The 20,530-nt window shown below is 43.5% G+C and overlaps 1 protein-coding gene across 8 annotated transcripts in view; it reads left to right on the top strand.

Annotated features, from left to right (window-relative positions):
- ATF7IP2 (activating transcription factor 7 interacting protein 2) overlaps positions 1–20,530 on the top strand; it is a 123,411-nt gene that overhangs the window by 71,991 nt on the left and 30,890 nt on the right. For all 8 annotated transcript variants that reach the window (XM_030211754.1, XM_030211750.1, XM_030211751.1 and 5 more), the window contains 2 exons: positions 6,612–6,676; positions 17,948–18,009. In XM_030211754.1, coding sequence (XP_030067614.1) covers positions 6,612–6,676; positions 17,948–18,009 — 127 coding nt within the window. The remainder of the gene's footprint in view (positions 1–6,611; positions 6,677–17,947; positions 18,010–20,530) is intronic.

Genomic DNA, 20,530 nt, shown 5'->3' with positions numbered 1-20,530 from the left:
TACTTTCCAACTATTGGATTTGCCGCTTAAGCACAGCTAAGTTGTTTTGATTCCATTCTCTTTCCATATAGAAATCCTTTGTGCTTATCCCATGCATTTTTGAATTCCATTACTGCTTTCACACCTCCACCACCTCCCGCATGAGGGCATTATAGACCAGCGTTTGTTTATTACAAGTAGCCTACAAAATTTGTATTCCCATTTCATTAGTTCTGTATTGGTTCCATCTCATTCACATCTGTGACTTGTTTCTGTTTCTTCACACAGGTTTTCTATAGACCATTTAAAGCAACATTGCTTATACTTACTTACTGCAAGACACAAATTTGCAGCAGATTTGGATAGTTTAAGAGGTCACATAAAAATTGTTTGCGTGTTTGTCTTAACTGGGTTTTTTTTATATTTTTTTTTCCTTTTCTCTTATCAATATTGGTCAGCAGAGTTTCTTAATGCTGACACCTTTTGATGCTACTCAGAAGATCTTGTTCCTTTGGGTCAGCAGCAGATGAATCTAGAGACCTGTGGGTTGTGTCCATCTACCAGCAGGTGGAGATAGAGATCTCTGAAGTCTTGTTGGAGAGCTCACTCCTGACAGCTTCGATATTCTCTATCTCCAGCAGGCAGAAGGACAGACTTCTCTCACCTCCTGGATTCTTCTTCATAGGCTTCTGTTTCACTTTATGGTTCAGGGAAGCCTAGGGGATGTGTGGCTGAACAGTGCCAACTTTAGAGGGTACATCTGGTCCCGTCCCTGTCTTCTGTCCAGCTATTTGCCTTTTGCCTGTACTTCCTTCCACACAGCTACTTGGTGGAGGGGGGGGGCGGGGGGGCTTTGGCTGTCAGGCAGTGCACTGTTGTGCTGGCAGGCTTGTGGGAGAGTAAGCTCCATTCCCTGACACGGTGCCAGACCTTCCCGGTTCCCTGGTCTGCAGGGATGAGTGTGGCTCCGTTGTGACTTTTCCTCACTGCTGCAATGGATGACGGCGAGACTGCACGCTGCTCCCACTGTGCAAAGCGGAGAACAGCGTCTGGAGCCTGCCTGAGTGGGGGGTTCAGGGCCCAGAATCAGCTATGGTGGTGGCCCTAGATTTAGCAACATTGGATTCCCCGTGCACAGCGACATGCGGCCTGTCTCCCCATCAATCAGGCACGGCCTCAGTGACCATTTTGGGACTTTGCGGTATGGGATACTGTGGTGTCGGCAGGGGGGCACTTTGTTTCCACAGTGGAGGCTGAGCAGTCAACTGATCCGGATGCGGAGCTTGGAGCAATCCCAGTGGGCACAGAGCAGGGAGACGGGAACGTACCATTTTTCCCCGATTTTGTTCTGCTCATACATAGAGCATATTTGCTTAAATGGGTGCAGCCTAGTCCTGAGCCAGTTTTGGGGATTTCGGTCTCATCTTTGGGTTTTTCGACCATTGTCAAGGGTCTGAGGGAAAGCACCAGTACCATCACCACGAGAGCAGACTTGATCTTGCAGTCACCTATGTCCCCTGGTCCTTCGGAAGAGGATCAGGGGACTCCCTCTCTGTCTACTTATATATTAGAAGACCTAGAGGAGGGGGAGGTGCAGACTGCGGAGTCAGATGATCTACTGGCAGTTAGTGTCTTCCATAAAGAGGACCTCTGGGGTTCATTTCTAAAGCTCTGCAGGCTTTGGATATTCTGATCCGAGGTCATAGAGTCTATGGCCATGAATCCTAAGATGGCTAGCACCTTCAGGCCCCCGAAGACATTTCCATTGCATGAGGCAATGCAGGAGTTAATTACTGCACAGTGGGCTACCCCGGAGGCTAGCCTCAAGGTGTCCAAAGCAATGAATCGCTCTACCCGGTCCCTCGGGTGGAGTTAGACCGTTTCAGGTTACCTAATGTAAACCCCCTTGTGGCAGAGCAAGGTATTACAATGATGGTACCAAATATGTCACAGTGTTTCCCCAAAATGACTCAACAACCAACCAGGAGTTTAACAATAAAAAGAAAATATTTTTTTATTAGTTGAATTATATTTAAATGCTAATGAAATTTTACCAACTTGCAAATTTAACATATGTATTTCAATTACCAGCTTTGCAACACAAATCAGTTTAGGTCTCTAGAAACATTGAGAGCATCCTCAGATAAGTATAAATATTAGTTACATAAATCATTTAGGTACATTCAATTCCGCAAAACACCAGACTCTTCAAAGTCTCCCCTCTCCTGACCCTCAGACCCCCAAGGATTCCAACATGTAAGTTTTCCTCTACTCTTTCTTTTCTTCTTTTAGTTATCTCTCACTTATTGTTCAGGTTCCTTTACTATTTCTCTTATGTGCACTTTTTAAAATAGTTTGTCACTTAGCTGTTCTCTGTTTTCCTCTCTGGCTCTCTTGAACGGTGGGGCGCCTTTTCTTTCAGGTGATGATCTCCAGCATCACTTTCTTCCGGTCTTTCCTAGTAACATGTTCTCACCAATAGAGCTCTCTCCCAACTGCCAGCCTGAGCTGTTTTTCACTCTCCTGAGAGTTCCATCAGCATGCAGAACACTCAGCGCATGCACACAGACTACTTAGTTTCACTGCACCTGCTGCTCACTGTCTCTACACCAGATCTAGAAGGAGCCAGGTAATCTTTCAAATTTAACCCATAGGGTTACACTAAGGTGAACTGTTTGGTGGCAGCAGTCACTAAGAAGGGGATAGTGCCCTCAAGGACATGCAGAACAGTAAGTTGGAATCAACTTTGAAGTTTTCCCTCGAAGTATCGGCTCTTTCATTGCGAGCAGCAGTGTGCAGCCTCCAGCGGAATTTCCAGATATGAAGACAGGGCTCACTTATTTGGCAGACGCCTTGTACAACCTCATATGTTCGTCGGCTAAGCAGATGTCGCTTGCTATGGTAGCGCGTCGCTTACTGTGGCTACTGCATTGAGCAGCAGACACCACTTCCAAGCAGAGACTGGCGAAGATGCCATTTCGCGGCTGGTTGCTTTTTGGAGACTATCTGGCGCAGCTGGTTAAGGACTTTGGGGACAGCATCTCCCAGAGGATATGCCTTGTTCCTTGGGGAAGTCGGGGCAGGGGAAGCCTCGTTTCAGGATAATAGGAAGTATTGACCAGGGTGGCCGGGCTTTAATCAGAAGACCCGTCCCCAGCAAAGGCAGTCCTTTCAAGCAGACAGGCATCCCGGAGGACAGTTTCCCAGATTCATTGCTTGCCCTTTCACTCCCCAATGATAGTGACTTAGCCCACAAGCCTCCCGCCATTGGAGAAAGACTATCCCTTTTTTACAAGGCGTGGGCCAAAATCATTACAGACCAGTGGGTCTTGGATCTGGTTCGAGACAAAAATTAGTTCTCTCTTCCCGTCGCAGATTTTTTTTCTTGGTCTCCCCTTGCGCTCAGGGCCACAAGCCCACAGAAGTGCAGCAGACCCTTCAGCAGCTATGCGTGTTAGAAGCTATTGTGCTCTTGCCTTGTCAAGAGCAGGACAGGGCCCGCAATTCCATCTATTTGTTGTTCCCAAGAAAAGAAGGATCCAGCCGGTTCTAGATCTCAAAGGGGTCACCGGTGTCTCAAGGTTCGACATTTCCGTATGGAAACGGTGAGGTCAGTAATTGCGGAGGTCCAGCCAGGGGAGTTTCTCACAGCTCTGGCATATCCCCATCTGGCCAGTCCATCAGCGTTTTCTACAGTTCACGATTCAAGGGAAGCATTTTCAGTTCTGGGCGTTACCATTCGGTTTGGTCATGGCTCCATCGCACCTTCTCCAAGGTTATGGTAGTGGTGGCTGCAGCTCTGCAGAAGGAAGGCATTCAAGTGCATCCGTACTTGGACAGTTGGCTTATCCAGGGCGTCTTCTCTGCAGGACTGCGCAAGAGTAACTGCCAGGGTACTGCAGACGCTTTGTTCCATGGGGTGGGTAGTCGATACAGCCAAGAGTCACTGGTTCCCACTCAGGCATTGTAATACCTGGGGGTGAGGTTCGATACAAGGCTGGGCAGAGTGTTTCTGCCCAGTCTCAGGCAGGTCAAGCAGCACTGGCAGATTTCTCGGTTAACGAAGACTCCCTCACCCAGGGTCTGGGATCGATGGTGGCGACTTCAGCATTCGATCTTGAGCCGTTGGTCCCCAGTATCCCAGGATTATGAGTGGAGGCTGCCTTGGCAACCAATAGTGAAGGCCAGTCTGGACTCATGGATGCAAGAGTCCAATTTAAGCTGGGGGGATGCCATTACCTTGCCTTGATTGGACGGTGGTTCTCATCAATGCCAGTTTTTCTGGGTGGGGGGCCCATTGCCAGACTCAGTGCGCACAGGGTCTGTGGTCCCCGAAGGAGGCTCAATGGACCATCAATCGCTTGGAGCTCAAGGCAGTACGCCTTGTGCTTCTGGCGTTCAGCTGTCTCATGGACGGAAAGCCTGTGCAGGTGCTCTCCGACAACAGGATGACAGTGTCCTACATCAGCCATCAAGGGGGCACTTGCAGCCTCGCTCTGGCGAGGGAGGCAGACCTGTTTAGGTGGGAAGAGTTACATCTTTCTCAGATCTCGGCAGCCCACGTAGCGGAGACCCTGAATGTTCAGGCGGACTTTCTCAGCCAGCGGATTCGGGAGAATGGGAGCTATCGGACTTGGAGTATCGGCCATGGATCTCATGATGACCCAGCACAATACCAAAGCCCGGCGTTTTTTCAGCCGAAAGAGAATACAGCTCTTGAGTTTATCGATGCATTAACTGCAGCCGTGGCTGGAGTCGGTCTTGTTGTATGTCTTTCTACAATGACCGATGGGCGTCTGCTGAGGCGCATCCAAAGCCATTGGGGCTGGTGATTGTGGTTGCGCTGGATTGGCCTCGATGACAGTGGTATGCGGATCTGGTCACGCTGTTGGTGGCGCAGCCACTCCACTTTCCCAATGCACCAGGTCTCCGTCAGGGTCCGCTAGTCATGGAGGATCCCTTCCACTTTGGTCTTATGGCTTGACCCTTGAGAGTACAAAGTTCATGAAGGACTATGCTAAGTCGGTTTTTGGTACCTTGTTTCAGGCCAAAAAGCGGTTGACGTCAACTGAGTACGCACGGGTATGGCAAGTGTTTTGAAAGCTTTTGTGCGGATAGAACATGGTCTCCGTTTCATGCATCCCTATCACAAATTTTGTCATTCTTGCAGGAGAGCTTGACCAAAGATTTGGCAATCAGCTCACTCCACCTGGAAGTGGCAGCCTTGGCATGTTATCGAGGCTGGATTTCTGGTTCATCTTTGTCAGCTCATCAGGATGTGGTTCGGTTTTTGAAGGGGGTGACCAGGCTACGCCCTCTTGTGTCTTAGCCCTGGCCCATGTGGAATCTTAATTTGGTGCTTTGAGCAATGCAGGGGGCACCCTTTGAGCCATTACAGAAGGCCATGATTAAAGATCTCGCACTTAAGGCGGTGTTTCTGGTGGCCATCGCATCAATGCGGAGGATTTCAGAACTTCAGGCTCTCTCGTGTCGGGAGCCTTCTCTGTTTCTTGGAAGCAGGGGTAATAGTGCAGACAGTGCCCTCCTTTCTGCCGAAGGTCGTCTCACCCATTCATCTGAATCAACTGTTGTTGTTTCTTCCTTCCTTTTGGAGAGAACAGTATCCGATTAAGCTGTTGCGCATTTTGGATATGTGGTGAGTTCTCATGCGGTACTTGTCGGTTACAAATGATTTCCGGTGGTCGGATCATCTTTGTTCATTTTGCAAGGGGGCGGCAGCCTCCAAGGTGACTGTGGCCAGGTGGGTCAAGGAGGCAATTGCTTCAGTGCATGTCCTGACGGGCAGTCCATCCCCCCAGCCTCTCTGTGCACATCCTGCATGAAAAATGGCAGTTAATGGTGGAGTCCTGCTTGGTGGCTGTGAAGGAAATCTGCAGGGCAGCTACGTGGGCTTTGGTTCATTTCATACTACTTTGCTACCTCCCACAGGTTTCTGGATTCATCTTCTGCTGACGCTAAGGAAAATTTTATTGTACCCGATAATTTTCTTTCCTTTTAGTCGCAGCAGATGAATCCATAGTCCCACCCTGAGCCAGTTGATGAGTCCCAGGTGTTTGTTGTTACAGTTTTGGTTCTTTTTCATCAGAATGGCCTATAGAATGTAGTTTGTGTAGGTTAGTATGTAGGTGCTGTGTGGAAGGGGTTACTTTTATGCAGTTATAGCTGCTTTGTTATATGAATTACTGAAGCTGCCAGGAGCAAGCTGCCCAATAAGACAAGAGTTCAGTGATCTCTATCTCCACCTGCCTGTAGATGAACACGACCCAGGATTCATCTGCTGTGACTAAAGGAAAGAAAATTATCAGGTAAGATACAATTTTACCTTGTTAAGTTTGTTCTATTTGAGCACCATAGCTGCCATCCAGCATTATTTTAATTCTAAATAACTTTTAGCTAGTTTTCTTCTTTCTTTTTTTTTCTCTTCTTTTTTAGTGGTGGTTGGATTTTGTATGTGGATTTTTAGAGATTTGGCAAAATACATTTTTTCTTAGCCTTCCTATTTGCTGCAAACTTTAGTTTCACAGCAAGATGCATCCTTTGCAGTTTTATGCTTCAAGACACATCTGTTAGTGACTTTCATGTTTTTATAAAATGATTTTTCTATTTTGTAGTGTTTCTGAAGATGCTCAGTTGAACTCTACGAGAGCTATACTTTCAGAAGTTTCCAAAAATTCAGGTACCAAAATTTAATTAAAACCATCCCTATGTTATCCATCTTAATCTAGGATACTTAATTTTTTTTCTTTTTTCTGACTTGCTTTTTAGCCATCTTTACATTATGAAACATATTGGATCATAAAGAATGATGAGTTGTTGAGGAAGGCCTATTAAATTCAGCAGAATTGTTTTCTCATATGTGATTTGCAGACAGATTTATACTTTTTAATGAACTATAGTGTAAGAACAAGGTGGAGGGAGGGAGTCATTATGACACTGGAGCCATTGGGAAAAAAAAATTTAATTCATTAGTCATACCACCATCGCTGCAGATGTTTGTGATTGGTAGGAGGCAACTTGCTAAGAGGTTCCAATGAGGATTCTGAAATATTTGGGATATTAAAACCAAACTGAGCCATTTATAAGTAATAGCTTGTAAAGGTTGTCTCCTTGTTTTTGTTTGGATTTAGTGCATCCTTTTTTTATTGGTGGCTCAAGGAGAGTTATATTCATATCCAAACCCAAAAGAGGCCAAGTATCACTCTGAGAAACAGAAAACAGAAGTTACAGTTTATTATTTATTTATTTGCATTGTATCCCACATTTTCCCACACATTTGCAGGCTCAATGTGTCAAACAGACTTTATTAATAATCTGGACTTAAAAGATGCATTGGGGCCCAACATGGCATTGTTTCAGCAGCGCCTTCATCAAGGACAAATTATACACTCTAAAACCAGAGAAATATATGGATAAGATTAAAAGCATAAAACAATAATAGTATTTTTCAATCATTAATATACATGCATATTAATATTGCATTATTAAATTTGTATTACATTGCATTAATATGCATAACTGGTTAACACATTCAAGTAAATACTGAGCCTCAAGTTTGAACCTAAGGCACTCAAAAAATAAGGATGTGACATTTTCCATTGGCAAGTGGGTATGTAATTGGGCACATAAGTGAGTAACATCCTCACACAACGAGTGTTCATTTAAACTGAACTTTGCAAAGTAGTAAGTTGAAGTGTCTCATGTCCAAGGTAGATGTCTTTGGCAACAAGGACATATCTGAAGTAGAACTCCTACTTCCTTTCCTGTATTGGCACACATTTTAAAATTATCTCCAGTTTAATGGGGGAGAGAGCCACAAAGCATTGTATCTAATTACAGTTTTTCTTGTGTTGAAATTGCCTTATTCTTAGTTAAGAGGTTCTCAACCCAGTCCTTGGGACTCTGATTTTGAAGATCTTCACAATATGTTTGAGAGATATTTACATGTGCGGCTTCTGTTGTATGCAGATGTATCTCATGCATATTCATTGTGGCTTGGTATCTTCCAAGGACTGGGTTGAGAACCCCTAGAATAAGGTAATTCAGTTGTAACAGTGCTTTAACTCTAGAAATGTTAAAATTGGTGAAACTAGGTTACATATCAATAGGCACTTTAACTCGCTCAGATGAGGTATTGGTTCTGCTTGGATATAACACTCTGATACTAGCATTTCAGTTTGATACTGATCTTAGTTTGTTTATTGATAAGGCTCACTATTGATTTTTCCCCTGTTAGATATGCTGGAGGTAAATTGAAAAGTTTGGTATAGTACATTTATGAACCATATTCAGTTGGTGACAAATGTTTCAAGAGACCAGCAGACTGCCATGGATAACTTGATTTCTTGTTTAATAGCCGTTGCTGAATGGTTGTCACAGTATAGATTAAATTTAAACCACAGTAAACCCTCTGCTGTGTGGTTTTCAACAGTTAAGCACTTGCTTCTGAATCCTCCACTACAATTCTGATTAGTTTTGGATTGACCTTAGAAATCAATTGAAAAATGCACTCACGTATAAATAAGGTAACGTGTTCCTGTTTCATTTGCAAGTGATTTGCAGACTTAAGTGTTCTCTACCCAACTTGTGTTGGGTAGTGTATTCTGTTACTGTCAGGCTGGACCGTTATGACTCCTTGAATCAGGGATTTTCCAAAACTAATTTCAGAAGATAGCAGTTGAGCCAAACATACCACTGCCTGGTTATTGATTGTTTCTAGAAACATGGCCATCTTAGTCCTATTCTTTTCCATCTGGATTAGCTTCCAGGAGCTTGCTCTAATTATAAATCCCTTTTTCCTCATCGGCAGCAAACGAATCCAGAGACTTTTGGATTATGATCATCTATCAGCAGGTGGAGACAAGAGTACCAAACTGCCACATAGAACAATGTGTTCCTTGGTCAGTCAGTACTCTCTCCAGCAGGTGGTGGTTGGTCTCTCACAAGCCCCTGGTTTCTCCTGCTTCTGTGGTTTTCTGTTCCGGGTTCCCTGATTCAGTAGAGCTTGGGGTGTCTAGGCTAGTAGAGGTGCCTGATATGGGGTACACCTGAGGTGCCAGGTCCCTCCTTCCTTTTCCCCCTCTCCTGCCACTCCTTCCTTCCTCCTCCTCTTCCTTACAGAACTTTAAAAAAAATAATAATTCTGGAAGTGCAATGTTCTGCTTTTGTGGAATTCTTGAGGAGGGGGATGTCCCTGCGCTCTTGTAGCTGTCTGGATTCAGCCATCTGATTAGGGTCAGAAGATCTGTGGGTACCAGTAAGGCCAGCAAAATTGTGAATATGAACTTTCATCCCCTCCCCCCCCCCCCCCCCCCCCCCCCCCCGGCAGGTTTGTGGTGTTTAGGTTAATGCAGCTGTGGTGGTACACCATTTCTTTTTGAGCAGTCTGTGTAGGAGTTTACCTGGGTTTTCAGGAAAGTACTTGGCCAGCATGCTATAATTTACCGGATCACCTCTGGAACCTTTTTTAACAATTAGCCTTTTCATTGGCTACTCAATATTCTGGTACCATGCTTGATTTTAAAGATAAATTACATATTACTAACAATAGCTCTGCACGTACATTTTTCAATTCTGTCAGTACTCTGGGATGTATACCATCAGGTCAAAGCGATTTGCTTTCTCTTCAGTTTGTCAGATTGCCCCATTATATCTTCCACATTTACAGAGATTTGTTTCTCTGACTCATCAGCATTGAATACCATTTCTGGCACTGGTATCTCCCACATCTTGCTTGGTGAAAACTGAAGCAAAGAATTAATGTAATCTCTCTGCTATGGTCTCGTCTTCCCTGAGTGTCCCTTGTAAATCCTCAGTCATCTAGCGGTCCAACTGATTCTTTTACCAGCTTCTTGCTTCTAATAAACCTAAAAAAGTTTTTACTGTGTGTGTGTTTTTTTTTGTTTGTTTGTTTGTTTGTTTCTTGTTTTTTTTTTTTTTTGTTTGTTTTTTGTTTTCCCCCTCCGGCGCAATCTTCTTTTCAAAATTCTCTTTTGCCTTTCCTTATCAGCGCTTTGCATTTGACTTGCTATTCCTTGTGCTGTTTCCTAGTATTTTCGTTCAGACCCTTCCATTTTCTGAAGGATTCCTTCTTTTTGTGTAGTAAGATTGGAAGAATTTAGAAATTCAATTTTTTTACATCATAGGTCCTTTACTTTGTAACAAATTGCCTTCTAGGTTAAGAAAGATCAAAAACATATCTGGCTTTAAAAGAGAATTGAAAACGTTGTTTATACAGGCATATCAGAGCATGAAAAAATGAATTATGACGGTGGTATCTTATCAAGCTTTGAAACTGGCTACTGTTTGCTGACTGAATTGGGTATCTATAATTGTTGATCTGCCAAGAACTTTGGGATTGAATGGAATGAAATGTGGGATACAAAAGCAACAAATAATAAAATAATATAAGTTTTTAAATAAATAGCTTTCTTTACCTCACTTTTAACCATGCCAGCTGTCATTTGGCCTTCCTCCTTGCTTTCAAGACTCTAACCTGAATGCTAGCTAGAAGAATTGATGAACTTCAAGCCCTTACTCACGTATGAACCTTACACTTGGTTTCATCATATTCTATATTCATGTCTGTATTCCTACCAAAAAAAATCATGGTGCCTGTATTCTATTTTATCCTAAACTGCATGAGCATCCACACGAGAAGTCCCTCTACAGGCTGAGCTGAGAACAGGCACTCCTATTCAAAAGTTGGAATTCAGTTTGGGGGAGGTGGGATGGACGGTAAGGGCGGTGGGGAAGGGATAGGGGAGAGTCAGGTGTATAATGTTATTTGTATATGAGGGCATGGTACTGTGAGGTAGGAGGGGAGGGATGGGGAGAAAATGGAAAAACAAAATTATTCGATGATTTCAGTTGGTGTGTGGATAATTTGTATTGGTGTTCAATTGATAACTGAATTTGGTATTATGTGTTATTTCAATAAGAACGTTTTAAACCTTAAAACGTTGGAATTCATCAGTATTTAAATAGCTATTTGTATTCTTGACCATAGTAGAATTGGCATTCCAGTGACAAAGCAGACCATAGCTAATTGGCTGCTTTGCAAACTGGCATTCCTTTGACCACCACAGTCAAACTTAATCAAATCAGAGCCACACTGCAACTACTCAAGCTGTTTTGAAATTGGAGCTGCATACCTCTTTCTCACATAACTCTTGGGCCAGACCTCAGAGTACGTGCAAATTTGGTCATGCAATTTCTAGAATAATGCCAGTTGTGCACCTAAGTTGCTTGTTTACTCTAATAATAGCCCTTAAGTGACATTAATTGGTGCTAATTGGCACTAATTTGTAGTTATGCTCACAATTGCACTTAGTCACTATCCTATAAACGTAACGCTTAAATGCTGTAGCATACAGCAACAAGGGAGGCGTGCCCATGGGCATAACAGGGGCATTTCTTGCAGTTGCACGCTTAAGTTACAGAATACTATCACTTAATGCGCACAACTGCCGATTTTAGGCGCCATCATTTACATCAGCAGTTGATATGGGGTAAGTGCTCACGCCTGAAGTTAGACACGTGCATTACACGCTTTCCTATAACGACAGTTTCATACACAATGGCCGTTTCAGAATTGGGGCTTAGCACCCATATTTCTGGTGCCTAATTTTGGTGCACTTGTAGAGTGGCGTGGAGGAGTGGCCTAGTGGTTAGAGCACCGGTCTTGCAATCCAGAGGTGGCTGGTTCAAATCCCACTGCTGCTCCTTGTGATGTTGGGCAAGTCACTTAACCCTCCATTGCCTCAGGTACAAACATAGATTGTGAGCCCTCCTGGGAGAGAGAAATATCCAGTGTACCTGAATGTAACTCACCTTGAGCTACTACTGAAAAAAGGTGTGAGCAAAACCTAAATAAAATAAATAGAACCCACCCCTATGCTCCTCCAGGAAGAATTAGTATCTAAGATAATCCTGCAATTTCTGTATATCTCTTCAGTTGCTCTTTGCCTGCAGACCCTATTAGAGAGACAGTATGAGACCATGAGACTCTGATGGGCTTTCTAGGGATTTGAGTTTTGTTACGGATGAATTTGAGTCTTTTGACATGGACCAAACTACTGAATGTATGGAAGACCCTTGTAAAGTTCATTTATTTTATTTATTTATTTTTTCAATCACAAGGTTACCTTTATTTAAAATTCTGTTCAAGCAGTATAGCTGGGAGTCTGCTAGTTTTATTTATAAAATAAAGACTTATGTAATGAAAGATTAACATTTACTTTCAAGGTTAACTTCAAGGCACATTCATTGCACAGGTTCAGAGGATACAGAGAGGTGTGATGGTGGAACTTACAGCACAGGTCCCGAGCACATTTTAGACAAGTAGATCTGGTTTCTTTGTATAACATTTTATGATCTTTCTGTTCTTAAAATGTACATGTCAGTGGTCCACTGGAAGTAAACATAAGAGTGATACTCTGGAAAACGTCCAGGAGGCTCAGCTTAGGACACACCAATTCAAATAATCTCTTACTCACTCTAAAAGGAACATCTTGAATGAAATGCAGTTTTTAGATAAGGTGCTGCTTTTAAGCCTAGAGCTTTGTTTACAAAGCCTTGCAGCAAAACGCAGAAATCGCTAGTACGGCATTGTAAAAGAAGCCATTAGTTTCTATGCAACAGAAGTAGGAAACACAGCTTAGCAAAAAATCTCCCCTGAACTGCTCCCAGCAGCTAAGCTTAAACACGTCACTGACTGTACACACTGAACTTTACTTTTCAGTGTCACTCTGCGGCAAATAACAGAACTTAATGCGACCTTGATTCACGCAGTCCCCACACACAGGAAACCTGATTGCATTCTTCTGTAGCAAACCTATCTGTAAAGTTCATTTAAAGTGAATGTTGCTTTAACTTTGTATTTTATTTATTTATTGCACTTGTATCCCACATTTTCCCATCTATTTGCAGGCTCAATGTGGCTTACAGAGACCTGTTATTGCATAACTATACTAGGTTAAAGAAAACAATTGGTATTACATAGAGGTAGAGGAATACAGGTAGGTTTGAACAAGTCATTATTGGAAAATACATTCTGTGCCATTTTGGTTAGGTATTGTGTTGTCGTTCGTTAAGGGTTTTCGTGGTAGGCTTTGCTAAAGAGGTATGTCTTCAGGGATTTGCGGAAATCGGTCAGTTCTTTGATCGTTCATAGGTTTATTGGAAGAGAGTTCCACATTTGTGTGCTTATATAAGAAAAGCTAGACGCGTGTGTTAGTTTGTATTTTATTCCTTTGCAGTTGGGGAAGTGTAGGTTAAGAAAGGTGCGGGTGGATCTCTTAGCATTTCTGGGTGGCAGGTCAACGAGGCCTAGCATGTAGGTCAGGGCATCTCCGTAAATGATTTTATGAACAATTGTGCAGATTTTGAATGTGGTTCACTCTTTCAGTGGTAGCCAGTGCAGTTTCTGTCTTAGGGGTTTAGCGCTTTCATATTTTATTTTCACAAATATGAGTCTGGCTGCGGTGTTTTGGGCTGTTTGAAGTTTTTTGATGGTCTGTTCTTTGCAGCCAGCGAAGAGTGCATTGCAATAATCTAGGTGACGTAGCACCAATGACTCACCAGTTTCGTGAAAATGGTCCTTGGGAAGAAAGGTTTTACTCTTTTGAGTTTCCACATGGCATGGAACACTTTCTTAGTTGTATTCTTCACAAGGTTTTCAAGTGTGAGATTTCGATCCATGGTGACTCCCAGAATTTTCAAGTTGTCTGATACAGAGAGGGTAACGTTTGGGGTGGTTATGGTGTCGAATTTGTGTGTATTGTGTTGTGAGGTGATTATAAGGCATTGTGTTTTTTCTGCGTTGAGTTTCGGTTGAAATGCATCCGCCCAGGAGTGCATGATTTGGAAGCTTTGGTTGATTTTGTTAGTAATTTCTTTTAGGTCTTGTTTAAATGGGATGTAGATCGTGACATCGTCTGCATATATATATATATATATATATATGGGTTGAGCTGTTGGTTATCTAATAGCTTGGCTAGGGGTGTCATCAGGTTGAAGAGGGTTAGTGAGAGGGGGGATCCTTGTGGTACACCGCATTCAGGTGTCCATGGGGATGATGACTCTGCGTTAGTTGTTACTTGGTATGATCTTGATGTCAGGAATCCTTTAAACCAATTGAGGACGTTTCCTCCAATTCTGAAGTATTCCAGGATGTGTAGTAGAATTCCATGGTTGACCATATTGAAGGCACTGGACATATCAAATTGTAAGAGAAGTATATTATTGCCTTTAGCGATTGTTTGTTTAAACTTATTCATTAGAGTCACTAGTACTGTTTCTGTGCTGTAGTTGGATCGAAATCCTGATTGAGATTCGTGTAAAATTGTTTGTTTAGGTGGTTGATGAACTGTTCCGTCACTACTCCTTCCATAAGTTTGATTATTAGTGGGATGGATGCTACTGGGCGGTAGTTGGTTATGTCACTTGTGCTTTTCTTTGCATCTTTAGGTAACAGTGTGAGTAGTATATTTCCTCTGTCTTTTGGGAAGAGACTCTTTTGTAGCATGTAATTTAGGTATTCTGTGAGGTCTGTTAAGACTTGTTGCGGAGCGGATCTTATGAGGTTGCTAGGACATGTGTCTAGTTTACAATGTGATTTGGCGTATTTTTTGAGTGATTGGGAGATCTTTTCTGTCGATAGTGAATTAAATTCAGTCCATGATCTGTCTGCCGGATATTCCCCGTGTATTGGGTCTAGACACTCAAGGAGGTTTGCATAGTCAGTTGTGTTGTTGGGTATCATAGTTCGTAGCTTTGTGATTTTCTCTTTAAAGTATTTTGCAAGGTTATTTGCTGATGGGGGATTACTGTTGTTAGTGGTAACCGCCGTAGTATTAAGTAGATTATTTACAAGTTGGAAGAGTTTGTGTGTGTCCTTGTAGCCTGGTCCTATTTTAGTTTTATAGTATGATCTTTTGGTCTGTCTGATGGTGTATTTGTATTTTCTGTGTAGCTGTTTCCATTCATTGAGTGCAAGGTTGTCTTTTTTTCTTAATCCATGCTCGTTCTAGTTTCCTGACTTGTGTTTTCAGATTTTTTAGCTCTTCGTTGAACCAGGGTATTGAGTTCTTTCTGTGCGAGGTCCTGGTTTGGAGTGGTGCTATGTTGTCTAATATGGTTTTACATCTTTTGTCCCAGTCATCAAGAAATCGGGGTGAGTTTGATGGTGTTGTCCAATCATTGTCATACATTTGTTGCCAGAATGTTAGTGGGTCTATTTTCCTCTCGTGGTATAGGTTGATTTTTCTTGTTTTTGTTGTGAATGTTTTATTCGCCATTGCAGTGATAGGTTCGCTTTGTAGTGATTGGACCATGGTATAGCTGTCCATTTTGTATTTTTTATTCTTAGATTTTGTTCATGTGCGAATTTGTATGTAATTATATCTAATGTATGACCTTTAGTATGGGTGGGTTGCATATTTAGCCAATGAAGTTCCCATAGTTGGAGGAATTCTTTGCATTTCTTAACATTTATTAGGTTTGTGTCTTCAAGATGGAGGTTGATGTCCCCTAGTATGAGGAGGTTCTGGGTTGATACACATGCATTCGATATGAAGTCCATAAAGTGTGTTTGGCAATCTTGCCAGTTGCCTGGTGGTCTATAGATCAGGATAAGGGTTAGGTGCTCCTGAAGGTTTGGGTGGTTGATTCTGACTGATTAAATGTCAAGTTGGGGATGTATGGATTCGGCTGCTGTTGTGACGGTGAACTGGGATCTATAAATTATAGCTAGTCCTCCTCCTCTTTTTCCGTTCCTTGTCCAGTGGGTGATTTTATACCCTGGAGGGCATAGTTCTATAATTATTGGGTCTTTGAGATCGTGGATCCAAGTTTCATTGATGAATAGAAGATCGAGATTGTCTGTTGTGATCCAATCAGTGATTGTCATAGTTTTGTTAACTACGGATCTGGCATTTGTATCGCCCGTTTGTAATAGTCGATGGTGTTCAGTGATGGTCTGGGATGTTTTGATTTTTATTATTTGTCTGTCTTCTCGGACTTTGAATTTATTGTGTCCCTTCTTTCCTTTTGTTGTTCATTTTCGTGCGTGGAAGTTTGTCCGTTCCATTTCTTAGTCTTTTGGTTATTGTATTTGGTTTGTATGTATGGTGTGTGTGTTGTGGGAAGGTTGTTGTCTGTCGTAGGTATCGTTAGTGCGTGGTGAATTAGGTAAATACAGTAGGTGATTAGGTGTTGGTATTCATGTTGCCGTTAGATTATGCAGTGTTCAGTCATGTATTTCTGTGTGTGCGCTATTAGGCTTCTGAGGTGGTTGGTATCATTAGATTACAATTTTACAGGTGGAATACTGCTATGAGATACATAATAAGTATTTAGTAGGCGTTTAATAAGTTATAGTTTTCGATGCAGTATAGTATTATGTTATGCATAATAATTTATTAGAACATAGGCTATTAAGTAATTAAAGGAAATTTTTCTAGTATGCTACCAGGCGTGTGTAAAGCAGTTTGAAGCATATAAAGCATTTAGGTATTTGAAGGCAATTTTTAACAAACTACAAGACATATAGGCTGTCAACGTTTTTAGAGCATATCAAGCTTTTAAGCAATTCAAGGAATTTTCTAGTATGCTATCTGGCATGCGTAAAGTAGTTTGAGGCATGTAGAGCATTTAGGTATTTGGAGGAATTTGCTCAGCAGACCACAAAGCATTCAAGGCAATCAATAACCTACAAAGCTTCCCATAAAGCATATAAGGCAATCAGAGCATTCAGAAGACTCTTTTAAAGCATTTTAAGGTCCGAGAGAAAGAAAGAAAAAAAGTTTTTATCACGCTATAGGGCAAAGGATCGGGATGTAGCAGTCAATCTGTCCACATATGGTATCGCCCACGAGAGCAGTGCCTCTCTTCTCTTCCGCTCACCTCCACCTCGCCACTCAGCCTGCGCCGCGCTCTGCTCTCCCCCCTGCCAGTTCTAGTTCTCAGGTCGGCAATCCGGTCGGTAGCGACGGAGAGCAGCTGGCTCCTAGATGAATGTCGGTGGGTCTCAGTGACCCAGTACTCAGCGGGTCTCTGTCTAAGGATGTGGGTTTGGGACTGGTGGAGAGTCCATTCACTCACTCTGGTGCGCTCCTGTGTTGGCACTCCCTCCCGTTCCTGGATCTCGGCTGCACAGGCTGTCCCGTGCAGGCAGGTCGCTTCTGCGTGGGTCCCCACCACGGCCGACATCAATTTTGGAAGTTGTGTCCGGGGGGGGGGGGGCATTCGGCGCTCCTGGTCAGCTTGAAAAACCCGCGATCTGGTGACCCGGCGCCTGTTCAGATGCACGGCGCTTCACTCCACTCAGACCGGGCGCAGCGAGGCCTTGGTAGCTTCTCCGGTGTGTTGAGCTCGATCTATGGGAGCGCGACCTCATGGCGATCAGTCAGTGCCGTCGATCGGCCTTGGCATGGCTGGTCTTCCGCCTGGTCGGGCCACGGGCAGGCAAACAGTCGCGATCAGCCTTGGGATCGCTCAGTCAGTTGGCCCCGGCGCAGCTGGATTTCCATCCGGTCATGGACAGGTCGAGGCCACAAGACGGGCAGACCGCCGCGATCAGCCTCGGGTCATTCACCCGTGTGCATGTTCTGTGGGGCCGTCGCGATCCAGCACTCCACTGGTCAGCCCTGAATCAGTTCCGGTCCGGTTAGAGGGTCGCCCAGACAGTTTGAGTGGGTCTGTTTCCTCAGGGTCTCAGGAGCTTGTTGCTGGGCTCCTTACCTGTTGGCCATCTTTTTAAACAGGTTGGAGAGAAATATGTAAATTAAGACAATAATGCATATAACAGGTCTTTTAAAGGAGTTCATATAATGACTCATGTCTTGCATCCTTGGCTAATTTAATGATATGATGTCACTATAAATGAATGTGATTACATTAACATTTTGCCATTTTCCTTTCTCCCCCCCCCCCCCCCCCCCCCCCCCAGGTGAGCAGGTTTCAAAAGTTTCATCCACAAGTGGAGAAGCTAAAATTCAGTCAGGAAATACGGTATGTTATAACCTGTTAGAGTTCCTTTATAATTTTTTATCACATTTCCATACATATACATAAAGGAGGCAATTCTATAAATTGGCACCTACAGTAATGTGCCACTTAATGCAGGTCACTGCCAAGAAGATTAGTAAAGAGCATACAGTGGGGGAAATAAGTATTTGATCCCTTGCTGATTTTGTAAGTTTGCCCACTGACAAAGACATGAGCAGCCCATAATTGAAGGGTAGGTTATTGGTAACAGTGAGAGATAGCACATCACAAATTAAATCCGGAAAATCACATTGTGGAAAGTATATGAATTTATTTGCATTCTGCAGAGGGAAATAAGTATTTGATCCCCCACCAACCAGTAAGAGATCTGGCCCCTACAGACCAGGTAGATGCTCCAAATCAACTCGTTACCTGCATAACAGACAGCTGTCGGCAATAGTCACCTGTATGAAAGACACCTGTCCACAGACTCAGTGAATCAGTCAGACTCTAACCTCTACAAAATGGCCAAGAGCAAGGAGCTGTCTAAGGATGTCAGGGACAAGATCATACACCTGCACAAGGCTGGAATGGGCTACAAAACCATCAGTAAGACGCAGGGCGAGAAGGAGACAACTGTTGGTGCCATAGTAAGAAAATGGAAGAAGTACAAAATGACTGTCAATCGACAAAGATCTGGGGCTCCACGCAAAATCTCACCTCGTGGGGTATCCTTGATCATGAGGAAGGTTAGAAATCAGCCTACAACTACAAGGGGGGAACTTGTCAATGATCTCAAGGCAGCTGGGACCACTGTCACCACGAAAACCATTGGTAACACATTACGACATAACGGATTGCAATCCTGCAGTGCCCGCAAGGTCCCCCTGCTCCGGAAGGCACATGTGACGGCCCGTCTGAAGTTTGCCAGTGAACACCTGGATGATGCCGAGAGTGATTGGGAGAAGGTGCTGTGGTCAGATGAGACAAAAATTGAGCTCTTTGGCATGAACTCAACTCGCCGTGTTTGGAGGAAGAGAAATGCTGCCTATGACCCAAAGAACACCGTCCCCACTGTCAAGCATGGAGGTGGAAATGTTATGTTTTGGGGGTGTTTCTCTGCTAAGGGCACAGGACTACTTCACCGCATCAATGAGAGAATGGATGGGCCATGTACCGTACAATTCTGAGTGACAACCTCCTTCCCTCCGCCAGGGCCTTAAAATGGGTTGTGGCTGGGTCTTCCAGCACGACAATGACCCAAAACATACAGCCAAGGCAACAAAGGAGTGGCTCAGGAAGAAGCACATTAGGGTCATGGAGTGGCCTAGCCAGTCACCAGACCTTAATCCCATTGAAAACTTATGGAGGGAGCTGAAGCTGCGAGTTGCCAAGCGACAGCCCAGAACTCTTAATGATTTAGAGATGATCTGCAAAGAGGAGTGGACCAAAATTCCTCCTGACGTGTGCAAACCTCATCATCAACTACAGAAGACGTCTGACCGCTGTGCTTGCCAACAAGGGTTTTGCCACCAAGTATTAGGTCTTGTTTGCCAGAGGGATTAAATACTTATTTCCCTCTGCAGAATGCAAATAAATTCATATACTTTCCACAATGTGATTTTCTGGATTTAATTTGTGATGTGCTATCTCTCACTGTTACCAATAACCTACCCTTCAATTATGGGCTGCTCATGTCTTTGTCAGTGGGCAAACTTACAAAATCAGCAAGGGATCAAATACTTATTTCCCCCACTGTAAGTGTGCTAAGCACTATTCTATAAAAGGATACAACTGGTTTGGCATGTAAGTGCTAAGGGGTGTGCCAATGGGTGGAGCAGGGGCACTAATTGATGTGTACCTTGCAGAATCCTGTCAGTTATGCCAACAATTGCATCATGTATGGCAGGTGCAACTGATGTCATGTTACATTTTGGAGTGCCAATAGTGGCTTGCTCGAGTACTCTGTAATGGAACTTTGGTACTAAGGCAACTTTATAGAATTGGCACTCAAAGTGTGCACCAGTGCATCCTTGTATTGGATACATGGTAGCAGACACAAAGGAGCTTAAACCAGCATAAGTTTGAAACCTGAGCAATAACGCTAGTCGTCAAGGTTTCAACATTAGCAATTTTCCTTTCTTACTACTACTATTTAACATTTCTAAAGCGCTACTAGGGTTACGCAGCGCTGTACAATTTAACATAAAGGACAGTCCCTGCTCAAAGAGTTTACAATCTAAAGACAGTCAGTCCGATAGGGGTAGTCAAATTGGGGCAGTCTGGATTTCCTGAGAGGTGAGAGTTAGGTGCCGAAGGCAGCATTGAAGAGGTGGGCTTTGAGCAAAGACTTGAAGATGGGCAGGGAGGGGGCTTGGCGTAAGGGCTCAGGAAGGAGAACCTGTGAAACTTATCTTCCTTCCCAGCCACACTCCAGTGTACATTCTCTGAAGTCAGGAAAGGTGACCAATTTCACAGGGTCTCCTTTTTGAAGTCCCAAGCTATGGGAGCCTCTCTGTCTGGCTTCCTTTGTTCTCAGAGAGCT

Source organism: Microcaecilia unicolor, chromosome 8, assembly GCF_901765095.1.
Source record: "Microcaecilia unicolor chromosome 8, aMicUni1.1, whole genome shotgun sequence".
NCBI lineage: Eukaryota > Metazoa > Chordata > Amphibia > Gymnophiona > Siphonopidae > Microcaecilia > Microcaecilia unicolor.
This window is presented reverse-complemented; position numbering and strand designations above follow the sequence as displayed.